At 35.2% G+C, this 13,336-nt stretch overlaps 1 protein-coding gene across 1 annotated transcript in view; it reads left to right on the top strand.

The window, feature by feature from the left end:
- The window catches only part of LOC107639141 (LOB domain-containing protein 4), a 3,912-nt gene continuing 3,209 nt past the window's right edge, over nt 12,634-13,336 (top strand). The window contains exon 1 of the mRNA XM_016342572.2: nt 12,634-12,968. Within this exon, the coding sequence (XP_016198058.1) occupies nt 12,792-12,968 (177 nt within the window). The 5' untranslated portion in view covers nt 12,634-12,791. The remainder of the gene's footprint in view (nt 12,969-13,336) is intronic.

Below are 13,336 nucleotides of genomic sequence, written 5' to 3'. Positions count from 1 at the left end.
GTCCTCGAAAGATACCCGTGTTGATCACGTTCGTCCTTCCGTCTTCTCGGTTGATGAGATGGCAAACGGCCGCTTACGTGGCACGTTAACTGCCAAGCTGGCCAACGCCAGGGTGTAAGATGTTGTTGCTGACAAGATAAGTTATATTTAAGCCATCAAATTAGTCCTTCGAGTTTAGAAACCCTAATCCCAATTCGAACGATAAATACTTCGAGGTGATCACTTTCGGTGGCAGTAGAGGTAACTAGGAGGCGTAATCCCTGGCTGACTGTGTGGATGGAGAGAGGAGATGGTGGTTGTGGTGGCAGTTTGTCACATGCATCGCACGACAGTCATGGATCCAGTGTTTCGATGCGAAGGATGAGGGTGAATGCTCATGATGGATCATGTTTCTGTGGGCTGAAGACTGTGATTAAGAAATATGGGACAGCGGAGAATCCGAATAGATTGTTCCATGCATGTCCAAGGTACCGGGTGAGTGATGGTAAAGGAAGTTAAAGCTTTTTCATGTTCTTATCCTCTGTTGGGTGTTCTCTGATTTTTTTGTTTACTCCCATCTGAAATTGCAGAAGGGCAGTGATTGCAATTATTTTAAGTGGGTTGATAATGATGAATTTGAAGCAGTGGGTGTGTGTGGTACAAAGAAAGATGCAGGAGCTGATATGGAGTTGAAGGTGAGTATGATGAATGGAGGGTGAAGGTGGCATGAAAGTTGGGCACTGTGGAAGCTGAAGTTAGAGCTTTGAAACTGCTAATGATTTTGCTATTTGTAGTAGTTGTGATAATTTGTTGTTTCTTATGTACTTCTAAATGAACCCAGTTATCCTGTATGAACATGTAATGATGTATTGAAATTGTTGATTTGAATGGGAGTAGTTATTCGAAGATGGAAGCAATTTCCTGTCAAATGTGGATAATTTTATAAAGTTTGGCAACTAATTCTGTGTTTGCATGAATTATGTTGAGGCATAAACAAAATGAAGATAATAAGTAAGGTTAATAGTAACTTGTCATTGACGGCTAATTGTCACATTGTCTTAATAGAGAAATAGCATAACAAAGTCATAAGGTTCTTAACTGACAAATACATTGTCCATAGACTAAATTACCACACACAAAAGCAACAAACAGAATGTTGTTTCATACACAAAATGAGTCAACAACTAGACATTCCTAACAAATCAAACTTTATCATCAGTCTTCCTTGGAGCCTTGAAGCCTAGAGTAGGCACAAAGGTCATGAATTTTTCCAGCCACTTAGCAGTTCCAGAACTTGTCCCTTTAATGGTCTCATCAGAAACAGCCATAGATCCAGTTGCAATATGCTTAGGGGAGAAAATTAACCTTGCTTTTCTTTTGATCACTTGCAACTTAGGTGGCCTACCAATCAATTGATCTTGTATGATTCAGTAGCAAATGAGTTTGTTACATGATTAGGCTACATCCAAATTTTTTTAGGAGTGATGATAGATGATACTACCTTTAGGGGCTCCTGGGTTGGTGGGATGCATTCCGAGTCACTGCTGTCACTCTCTGAGTCAGCCTGAGTGGGTGATGGAAGTGAAGGCATAGGTGCCTCAGCTTCTGTACCAATGTCAGTATCAGTAGGGGCAGCATTTACTTAGGGTTCAGCACCTTGTGGAGCAGGGGTAACAACTGCCAATTGTAGCTGCATCTGCTTGGCATGTTCCTCAGCATCCACAGCCTTTTTCTTTGCGCACCCTCTTTTGTTGTGTCCAACCTCACCGCAGTACATGCACCGGATTGGGTTGTATTTTCTTTTCATTTTTGTCTTTGACCCACTAGGTTGTTCTTCTTTGTCCCTTCTTCGCTTCTTTGTTGGCCTCCCAGGGAAGACATTGTTAATTAAGTAAGGGAAGAAAGTTGTTACCTGTAAGTTGCCAAAACCTGCAGGTGCATGTGTGCTTGCCCAAGTCAACCACCATATTCGTCGGCCAGCCATGCACTTCGTACAACTCTTCTTTTTCATCACCAGGCCACTGAGGAGCCCAATGGCGGGACAGCACTGTCATAGCTTCCAACCTACTTTGCTGAACAGGAGGGAGAATTCCTTGGTAGTTCTGCAACTTCTTTCTGTTATCAACCATACTCTTCATGATGATTCTCCTAACTTCCTCAGCCAGGGTCAGGATAGGCTTACTCCTTTCGTGTTTGATCTTTGCATTGAATGACTCACAGGCATTGTTGTATATGTTATCCACTTTCGGAACCTCACTGAAATGCGCCTTCGTCCATGCCTCTTTTGGCCATTTATCAAGATACTGCCAAGCTTTCTCGTTGATCAACTTAACTCTCTTCATGTTTCTGTCAAATTCAGCTGTTGTCCTTGACCTTGCACATTCCTACACAAGGTCTTTTAACTCACAACTACCCCACTGTTTCGAGAAATTGCGCCACAAATACCACACGCAGAAGTGGTGGTGAACTCTTGGAAAAACTTCCTGAACAGCAGGGATTAAACCCTGCACGAAAAGACCAAACACGAAAAGATATTAAATCATTTTCGTCCTCAACATTGAATTCATTAAATCAAACTAGTCCTTCAAAGAATATTTAGTAAATCAAATTAGTCCTTTCAGAAATCATTACCTTCTGCATATCTGAGATGAAGCACCATTTGTGCTCTTTGTAGTCACCTAGATCACTGTGAAGCAGTTCAAGAAACCATTGCCAGTTATCCTTGTTTTCTACACTGACAATTGCATAGGCAATCACAAAGATGTGATTGTTAGCATCTTGTCCGCAAGCAGTAAGAATTTGTCCTCCGTGTAGTGTCTTCAAAAATGCGCCATCTAGTCCAATTAGAGGTCTACAACCTACCTTAAACCCCCGCTTGCAGGCATCAAGACACACATAGAACCGATCAAATAGTGGAGGACTCTCAGGCATTGGGATCACACCAACTTGCACTCTGGATCCTGGATTGCTAGTAAGTAACTCGTTTGCATAATCCCACACCAACCCATACTGGGCTATCTCATCACCCTCTACAATTTTCCTAGCAGCTTTTAGTGCCCTGGTGATGCATGTGCTATTGAGGTACACATTACACTTTCGGACAAACCAATCATACACCTCTCGATGCTTCATAGTTGGGCTTTCTAAGCTTAGGTACTAGCTTGCTAAGTGTCCAGGTTTGGGTTGCAGCCCTATTTTTCCTCTTTTTAGGACAGGTGTGATTATCAACTAGCGTTTTAATTTGCCAAGACAAGTCTTTACTGTTACAAGCACAATAAACCACCCATGGACAATCATCTGACTTACAAACAGCTCTAACCCTAACTCTATCATTCTTGGTAAATAATATATTTCTGCCCCACTGGATAGTGTAATCCCTAGTGGCTTGTATAAATTCAGCTTTTGATTTGAAAGTCATACTAACCTCAAACTTCAGGTTTCCAAATTTGGTTTTTTCATTATACTGGGGATAAACAGTAGGTGTCTCCTCATCAGAGTCTAACTCCTTCCCCGAATCCTCTGAATGCCATGAGTCAGGATCTGAGAAACTTCCAAGATCATCATCATCTTCGTCTGCATCTACCAAATCATAACATGAAAGACATTAAAATTTGGCCAAATGAAATATTAAAACAATAGCAATCCAGATTGAGAGCTTACCAGATTCAGAGCTTTCTTCATCTTCGAAACCCTCATAACTTGAGTCATCAGTGTCAATTTCTTTATCTGCTAGTCTAGACTTAGGAGGCCTATGCTTCTCCTTTGCTTCAGCTTGCTTTTGCTTTCTTTGTGAGCCTTTTCCACTGTCACTATCACTTTCACTGCTGTATAAACTGTCTCCTAGAACTTTTGGAGGCTTGTACAACTCATCTTCAGTACTCTCATACGAGTCATGAGAGTCAGAATCTTCATCCTGGATGGGACCTTCTCTTACAGTTCTTCCGCATATTGTTACTCTGCATGCACTGGTATTTCCTTTCTTCTTATTACTTTCTGGGTTTTTGGCTAGTTAAGAGGATGTTTTGGAATGATGTGGGACTGTCTTCCCCTGATTGTTAGTTTTGGTTTGTTGAGGGTGGAGTTTTGTTGACTGCAAGGGAGTCTTTATGGGCTGAGAGGTGGTCTTTAAGGCCTGATGTGTTGGTTTGGTGGGCTGAGAATAAGGCTTCTTGGGCTTACTGGGTCGTGAGGCTGGCTTCGTGGGCTGAGAATTGGGCTTACTAGGCTGAGCTTTGGGCCTACTGGGCTGTGAGGCTGCCTTAGTGGGCTCATAGGTTGGTTTCTTTGGCTGAGGGTCGTTCATTGTGAGAGTTTTCACAGGTTGGGAGTGGTGCATCTTGGTCTGGGAACTGAACTTCTTCTTCTTACTAGTTCCTGCTTCCAGAAGAGCTACACCTTCTCCTATGTTGTCCACTACACAGGGCTGTGAGATGCAGTCCTCAAAGTATAGGTTGATCAAATGGTGGTTCCTCCTACAATCCTTGCACATTGCAATCAAGTCAGCATCTGTCACCAACTTCTTCAACCCAGATGGAATTGGAACTCCAGGAACTTTCCACCAACAATTGCCAGCCTCAATGTATCCCAGCTCCTTATAGTAACCCCTAACAAAAAACACATCAAGTGTGTCTCCCTCAACACCCATCAATACCTCTGTGTTATCAGGTTCATAAACCATGTCTCCATCCTCACCCGTCCTAAACAACCCACCATGGTGAAAAACAAACGTCATGGGAGGACCCTCCATCTACAATAACAAACACCAAAACAGCATAAACAAACATGACCAGCAACAACTGTTCTGTATCAATCACCACCTAGTACACCCAGTTGGTACCAATCAACCTTTAACCTAAAAAAAAACATGCAACAGAACCATCACTAAATTCAAACATCACTGACTACTGTCACAGAGCCATACAAACTAACACAATCTCATACACGAAAATGCTAAAACAATACTAATAAACCCTAAATCAGACGAACACTAACACCACCATAGTAACAATACACCACATCACAGAATAAGTAAGAAATGATATTATGAGTTCCTTACCTCTCAATGTCTCAATGCCTTCTTTTACTAGCAATGCTGCTCCAGTATAACATCTACTCTGCATTCAACGGCCAAAGCCTTTCCACTGTAATCGTCTAGCAGCACTAACGATCCTTGTCAGGGTGGTACAGAGCTTCGGTTCCACACTTAGGGCATACCTTGTGGGAGACGACACCTTTTGGAGCGAAAGACAGAGCGATGGTTGATATGAGACAGGGGTAAGGCATCGCAACGTTTCAAAACCTCTTCAGAACACAATACGGCGACGTTTCAACGCTTCTGCCTCACTCAATCAAAACGACGTCGTCCTGCTTCACTGCCAACTTGGCAGTTAACGTGCCACGTAAGCGGCCGTTTGCCATCTCATCAACCGAGAAGACGGAAGGACGAACGTGATCAACACGGGTATCTTTCGAGGACGTTTTTGATTAATTTTGATTTTCGGGGACGAAAATGGAGATCGAGTTATTTTTCAAGAACGATTTTGACTATTAACTCTAATGCAGTAAAAATAAACTTGAAACAGCATTCTATGTAGAAGGTGCAATAATGCAGCTTAACATTTTGCATAGTTGACGCAGAGTCAATGAGGATTGAGGAGAAGACAAAGGTACAATAAAGCTGTCTGGAATAATTTTATCAACTGCATTATTGCATTCCACTTTAATTTGCATTCACACTTCACAGTTCACACAGTGTTTCTCCTTACTTCAATCTTAACTTGACAAAGATTTTAGGAAAAGGTTTTATTAGATCGCTCTTTACTCTTCAGTCCTTCCCAAACATCAGTTTCCTACATCAACCATCATCAGTTCAGTTTCTAAACACAAATCAGTCGGTTCCTTACTTACATACACCCCCCTCCAATGGCAGATAGTGTGATTTCATTTGTCCTGGACAACTTGTCCCAATTGCTAGCACGTGAAGCCAATCTGCTATGTGGCGTGGATGACAGGGTTAGATCCCTTCAAAGTGACCTCAGCATCATAAACGTGTTCCTCAAAACATCTGAAGGGAAAACCAAGAAAGAAATTGACAAAGAAGTTCTTCGTCAGATCAGAGATGTTGCGCACCAAGCTGAGGATGTCATCGACACCTTTGTTGTCAAAGTGGCTATGCACAGACGTCGAACCATGCTGGGGAAGATGCTCCATGGTTTTGAACATGGAAAGTTGCTCCGTGATGTGGCTGAGAAAATAGACAGCATAAAAGCCACTGTCAATGACATAAGAGACAATGTCCTTTTCTATTTTTTTTCTTTTATTTCTTGTTATTTTGAAATGTTTTCTACTCACCTTTAAGATGATGAGACTTTTGTACTTAACAAAAACAACTTAATCTAAAAGAGATTATTACCCAATTTCTTATCCTTGCATTATATTAAGACTCCTTAATAAAACACTTATTTAGTTGTGAGAGAAAAGTGTGTGACAACAAAAGCGGCTGCCGGAACATCCTTATTAATCTCTGGGAATTGAATAATGTATGTGATTAATTGTGTTTCTCATTATATTCCTTTGATCTCCATCAAATCTGGGTGAGTGTGGATTTGGGTCGCTCCCTTTTTTGACTCTCACTTTTCTCGGTGAATGCATGTAAAGTAAAGTAATTACAATTTTTTTTTTTTGAAAGAAGTAAAGTAATTAATTAAAGTCCTCTTGTCTATATGATCTCTATTCTTAGCAAATCCATCAAAAAATAATAAATATTACAGTACTTCAAGCCAGATTCCACATTGTTTCCATAGTATAGTAATTAATTTCTGTATATTTCGCCTTGTTTCTGATCTTCTCTCATATACTTTACTTTTAGTTTTTCTCCTTATCTTGACTCACCCATGCATCTTTTACAAGGCTTATTACACAAAACTCTCAAATTAGATAGGAGCAAAGTCAAATAGCTGCTAGCAGTTTGTACACAAGCAAATAAAATAAAGAACAAAGGCATCCACATTAAGGCTAAGGTTAAGTAACTAGAACCGAATCTCTTTTCTTTTTTTCTTTTTTTTTTTTCAGAAATGGAAAAACTATCAAATTAACAAATAAATAAAAACTAACATTGTATTACTTAAATGGTAAACTTTCTTAATCAATAGTCTAAAATCCAAATATTATAGAATGAAAAACATGCATGGTTAATACTTAAAAGAGATAATAATATTTTGTCATTTTAAATGAGTAAAATCTTTAAATAATTATAAGTTTCATAGAAGTTAAAAGATCAAATAAATAATAAATGAAAGCCAACAACTTCTTAGTCAAGTAGTAAAGACAACTTGCAGCAGAGGCTTAGTTGGAGAGATAAATTATGTCTCTCTTAATATGCTGTATATATAGGTTTGAATCATGGCATATATCAAATAGTGAATGGAATTCTTAAGGTTACATTGAAAATAAGATACGACAAAATATTAAGAATAAGACATAAAATAAAAAATAGAGACATAAAAATTATTGTTCTTATATTTTAGTTGGTAATAAACAAAAAAAAATTATAAAAGTGTTGAGAATAAATTGTATGACTATAATTCAATCTATTATGTATCAAATAATTTATTAATGTTATTATATTAAAAAATTAATATAATAAAATCTTTGATTAAATTTAGATATTTATTATTATAACAGTGATTATAATAATGAAAGAAAAATTTTTTATAATTTAATATAAACTATTCTTGGTCATAGGATTATTAAGAAAGATATTAACAGTTCAGATAGATCAATATATATAATGGTCTTTATTGGATGAAAATTAATATATCTTATTTATTAAATTATATATATTGATGGTACATATAGAGATATGACCATTGAACGGACTTACTTTGAGAATTTTTAATAGTTATAATTACCGCATATTTGTCAATAGATGGTGCATATAGAGTTTTTTTGCCCTGCGACTATCATAGTAATTAGGGATAAGTACTTTTTTCGTACCCAAGGTCTGGGGTCAAAATCAATTTCGTCCTTAATCTTTTTTTGTTATTAAAATCATTCTCAACGTTACAAAACGTTATAAAATCGTCCTTTTCTATTTTTTTGGACCAAATTACCCTTAACTATTAATAAAAATAATATTAAAAAAAAATAAAACCCCACCCCACCCACACCCAGCATCTCTTCGTCTCTCCCCCCACCCCAAACCCACCCCCAATTTTCCTTCCTCCTACTCTCTGACCCTCCACCCCCAAATCCCATCCCATTCCATCATCATCATCAGTTTTCACATTTCGGAGGTGCACCCGCCGCCGCCCCTGTGTCCAGCCCGCCGCCGCAAGCTTGCATGGAGGTATTGCCACTGCCGTCCAGCTCCCGACTCTCCGTCGCTGCCTCTGCTTTTCTGCTTTTGCTTTCTGCCTTCTACTTCTACTTCTGCTTCTATTTTTGTTTTTGTTGTTACTTCACCATTGTTGATTCACCCTTCACAATTGTTGTTGTTAATTTATTATTGGTGATACTGATTTTGATTATAGTAAATTAGTAATTGCTTCTTATTATAGTAATTGCATGATGATGATTTGGCTATGGTGGCAGTGGTGATGATGGTGAGGAAAGGGAGAATGAGGAGGTGCGAAGGAAAAGAGGTGATGGTGAAGAGTAGAAGAAGATTGGCCAAGGCTTCCTTTTCTTTCTCTGTTCTTCGCTCTTCCTATTTTTTTTTTTTTTGTCTTTTTTTAATTTTTAAAGAACATATACATGATTGATTTTTTATTATTTAATAAGGGTAATTTGGTAAAAAAAATAAAATTGAAGTAGAAAAAGACGATTTTATAATGTTTTGTAACGTTGAGGATGATTTTAATAAGAAAAAAAGGTCGGGGACAATTTTGATTTTGACGCCAGACCTTGGGGACGAAAAAAGTACTTATCCCTAGTAATTAACAATGTATTTATTATACTTTGATTCCGGACACCTAATACCTTAGGGTGCTAGTTGAATGGATATTAGTATAATTTAATAAATACTTGTAAAATTAGTGATTAGTCAATTAAAAGTTCATCAACTCTCGATAAAGAATTTGAGCTCTATGATTATAATGACTGAGATTAATAAAATCTTGACCAAGGAGATTGAATGAATGAAGAAATGCGTATTTTAGGTCATTCACAGTTTATTATAATAATAGTAACAAGTTAGAGTTTGACAATTAAATCATTCTCTAAATATAAAAGGTTAACCAAGAGTGAAAAGATGGAAGCAATTATACTTTTGCTTCTTCTTTTTCTTTTTCATTCACGGGTCGTCGAGGAGTGTTGCTAGACGCCAACCTTGATTAGTAAATTTAGTTTGACTAATTAACTATTCGCATAGTGTTGAACCTATGGAGTAACACACTAACGAGTATTCTAATCTTTGTTGTAGAATTATTTAATTATTATTTTAATTTTATAAAATAAATAATTATATTAATTCAAATAGAATATTATTACTTAGCACCAAGAATATAACAATCAATTAATCTCTACGTACAAATCATTTAACCAAGCAAGTCAAACAAGTTATTTACACTTACAGTCTTGCTGCACGTTCTTCTTCTTCTCCTCCTCCTTCTTCTTTTTCTTCGTCACTCCTTTGTCTTCTTCTTCTTCTCCTTTTTTTCGTTGATTTTTCTCTTTTATTATTGTCGTTACCACCACCATCACCTCTTCCTCCTCCTCATCTTCCTCTTTCTTTTCTTATTGGACTTTCTTCTCCTCCTTCCTTTTCCTCCTTCTCCTCCATCATCTTCATTATAATGATCATCATTGTTATAATCATCGTCGTCTTCTTCTTATACGTATTGTCGTTATCGTTATCGTCGTTATTGTTATCGTTATCATAGAATTTTTGCTATATTGATGACGTTACCTGATCCAAAATTTTTGCCATAGAATTTTCTCAAGTTTCTTCTTATTTTATTCTCTTAACAAGAATAAAAAAAAAAGAAATTAAATAAAAAAATATATAATGCTACAAAATTACTTGAAAAAGAATAAATCTGCATTCATTCAACTAAAAGAAAGAAAGAAATAAGAAAAAAAAAAAAGAAGAAGAAAAAATGCAGCATTAAAGAAAATATTTTTGTGTATTTATAGCAAATTTTGGTGTAAAACTAAGACATTTTTGTATATTGTTAAGAAATTTCGGTGTATTGTATTGACAAGTTCTGCATAATTCAAAACTCTTCCCTTTCCTCCTCTTCATCTTTTGTTGCTTCTTCTTTTTCTTTTTCATCATCATCATCATCATCTTTTTTTTTTATTTATCTTTTCCTTCTATTTTACCTTCTCACATTTCTTCTTGTTTTACTCTGTTAACAAGAATAAAAACAAAAAAATCAAACAAAGAAGAAGAAAAAATACATAATGCTGCAAAATTACTTGAAAGGGGATGAACTTACATTCATTCAATTAAAAGAAAGAAAACAATAAGAAAAAAAAGAAGAAAAAAATGCTGCATTAAAAAAATATTTTTGTGTATTTGTAGCAAATTTTGGTGTAAAACTAAGACATTTATGTGTATTGTTAAATATTCTCGGTATATTTGTACTGATAAATTCTGCATAATTCAAAACTCTTTCTCTTCCTCCTCAGATCTTCTGCTGCTTCTTCCTCTTCTTTTTCATCATCATCATTATTTTTATTTTTTTTTTCTTATTTATCTTTTTCTTCTTATTTTATCTTCTCAAGTTTCTTCTTGTTTTACTCTCTTAACAAGAATAAAAACAAAAAAAATCAAATAAAGAAAAAGAAAAAAATACATAATGCTACAAAATTATTTAGAAGAGGATGAATCTATATTCATTCAACTAAAAGTAAGAAAAATAAAAAAAAGAAGAAAAAATACAGCATTAAAGAATATTTTTGTGTATTTGTAGCAAATTTTAGTGCAAAACAAAGACATTTATGTGTATTGTTAAGAATTTTCGGTGTATTTGTACTGATAAGTTTTGCATAATTTAAAGCTCTTTTTCTTCTTCTTCTATTTTCTCATAATTCTTCTTGGGTAAAAAAATTAAACAAAGAAAAAAATACATAATGTTGCAAAATTAATAGAAAGAGAATGACGAAAAAAATGCAGCAACAATAGCAGTAATAAAAAACGACGAAGAGGTGAAACACTTGAAGAAAAAGAAGAAGAAACGCGAAGAAAAAGAAGGAGGAATGCAAAGAAGGAGGAGGAGGAATGCGGGATACAAACGTTGGAGGAGGAACGACGTGATTTCACGCGCGGGTTATGTGAGTGGATTTTGTTGACTTAGGGTTAAATTGTTTGAACTTGTTTGCTAAAAAGGCTTGTATGTGTAGCAAGACTGTATAATAATAATATGATAATTGAGAATATTAAATGAAAATCAGAAATAATTAGTTATTCTATTTTTAGATTTAAATTTTAAATTTGGATGAGATCATAACCGATTTTGTTTCAAATGGAATTGTGATATGATATGATTCATAAGATTTCAATTTGAAATACGATAAGATATGATTCAGTTTTGAAATCAATAACAAATATGATACTATATATATGTATGACAAGAGTAGAAGAAATACACTAACACACAAAAATTTTTATTCCTTTATCTCTACATACCCAAAGATATGTGAGTCTAATTGTTAGAGAATAATTTGTTGATTTGTAACGAGTTGCGTGCAAGAAGTTTCTTAATTCAGATAAGATATCAGTTGATCAAAGAGTTGACAGTAAAGATTAGTCTCGATGTGAATACGCATAGCACCTTCTGTACCATCGAAGGAAAAAATTTGTTTTTACTAGCGTACTCAGATATTTAGACCTGACATATTAGAATAAAATTTAAGCACAAAATAGATTTTTAGGATTACTTTCTTTTCTTCTGCTGCGTGTTATGAACACATAGAAAGTCCAATTTACTCTCCTTTTTTCATATAAAAATTTGAGCAGAAAAATATAATGATAAAAAATATAATTATGAAATTTTGATATGAATAATAAAAAAAATAAGTTGTGTTTTTTATTAGTGTCTCTGTCCCGGTCAAAAAAGTCATAAAATACACTAATTTAGTATCTTTGGACACAATATTTTTATCAATATATCATATGCTAAACATGATTTTGTGTCTTTATATCTCTGTTTTAGTCTCTGTCTCCATATGTGTGAATGTATAATGTGGATGAATTGTGGTGTTGTAATGCTTAAAGTCAGAGACTGCTAAATTTATCCGACAAAAAAAAAGTAAAAATTATTTGAATTAATTTAGTGATTAACTCATTAATCTACTTAAATAAATGTCGTTGGTTTAAATTCTATCTTGTGTATGTAATAAATTATTAATTAATAACAAATTTTTAAATATAATTATAAATAATAACGAATTAATTTTTAATTTGTCATATAAAAAAAATTTAAGAGTTTAAATGATATGTTAGTTATAAAATTTCTTTATATCGTTAGGTTATTATATATATCAACGAACCGGAGAGATTAGTCCAACAATCTTAGAATACCGGTCGAATGTAAAAATAAATAATTAAAAAATAAAAGAAGGAAACATGAATACATGATTGGACCCACATAAATGTCCAACAATCTTAAGTTATAGCTTTTGGCCTTTCCTTTGGTTATATAATGAAAGGGCATTCTTCACCCCTACTAGTCCCTACAACTACCACACGCCCTCTCTTATTTGTGTCTCTTTCTCATTCTCCTTCTTTTCTTGACTCCCAATACATTATTTCTTCTTCTTTTTCTTCATTAACTTAAGGCCGTACATTTTTCATTTATAGTTTCGATATGAAAGAGGGTGGTAGGAAGCAGGGTTCAGCCTCACCTTGTGCTGCATGCAAGCTTCTCCGCCGAAGGTGCGCCGTGGATTGCGTCTTTGCGCCGTATTTCCCGGCCGACGAGCCTCACAAGTTTGCAAATGTGCATAAGGTCTTTGGTGCCAGCAATGTCAACAAGATGCTTCAGGTTTCTTCTTCAATTCATCATCATCTTTAACCATTATTATTTCCCCATGCATTTTTTTATTTTATTTTTTATTTTTACTATTGTTGAGGCTTGAGGAACATTATTGTTGTAGGATCACTCACTAGTGGTTATTATAATATAGTTTTTCAACAAATGATATGCTAATAGCATTTGTAAAGAATTTAATTTAAAAGGAACTGAATAATATTTTTATGTATTTATTTTGTTTTATATATTCAGGGGATTGGTAGATTATCACTCATCCGTCGTTATAACACTAGTAATGACTTATATGAAAGTTGAAGATAGACTAACGCAGAATTTAACTAACTTATGCTTTTTTCATATATTTTAAGAGTATAAGAGTA

Source organism: Arachis ipaensis, chromosome B04 (genome assembly GCF_000816755.2).
Source record: "Arachis ipaensis cultivar K30076 chromosome B04, Araip1.1, whole genome shotgun sequence".
Taxonomy (NCBI): Eukaryota; Viridiplantae; Streptophyta; class Magnoliopsida; order Fabales; family Fabaceae; genus Arachis; species Arachis ipaensis.
This window is presented reverse-complemented; position numbering and strand designations above follow the sequence as displayed.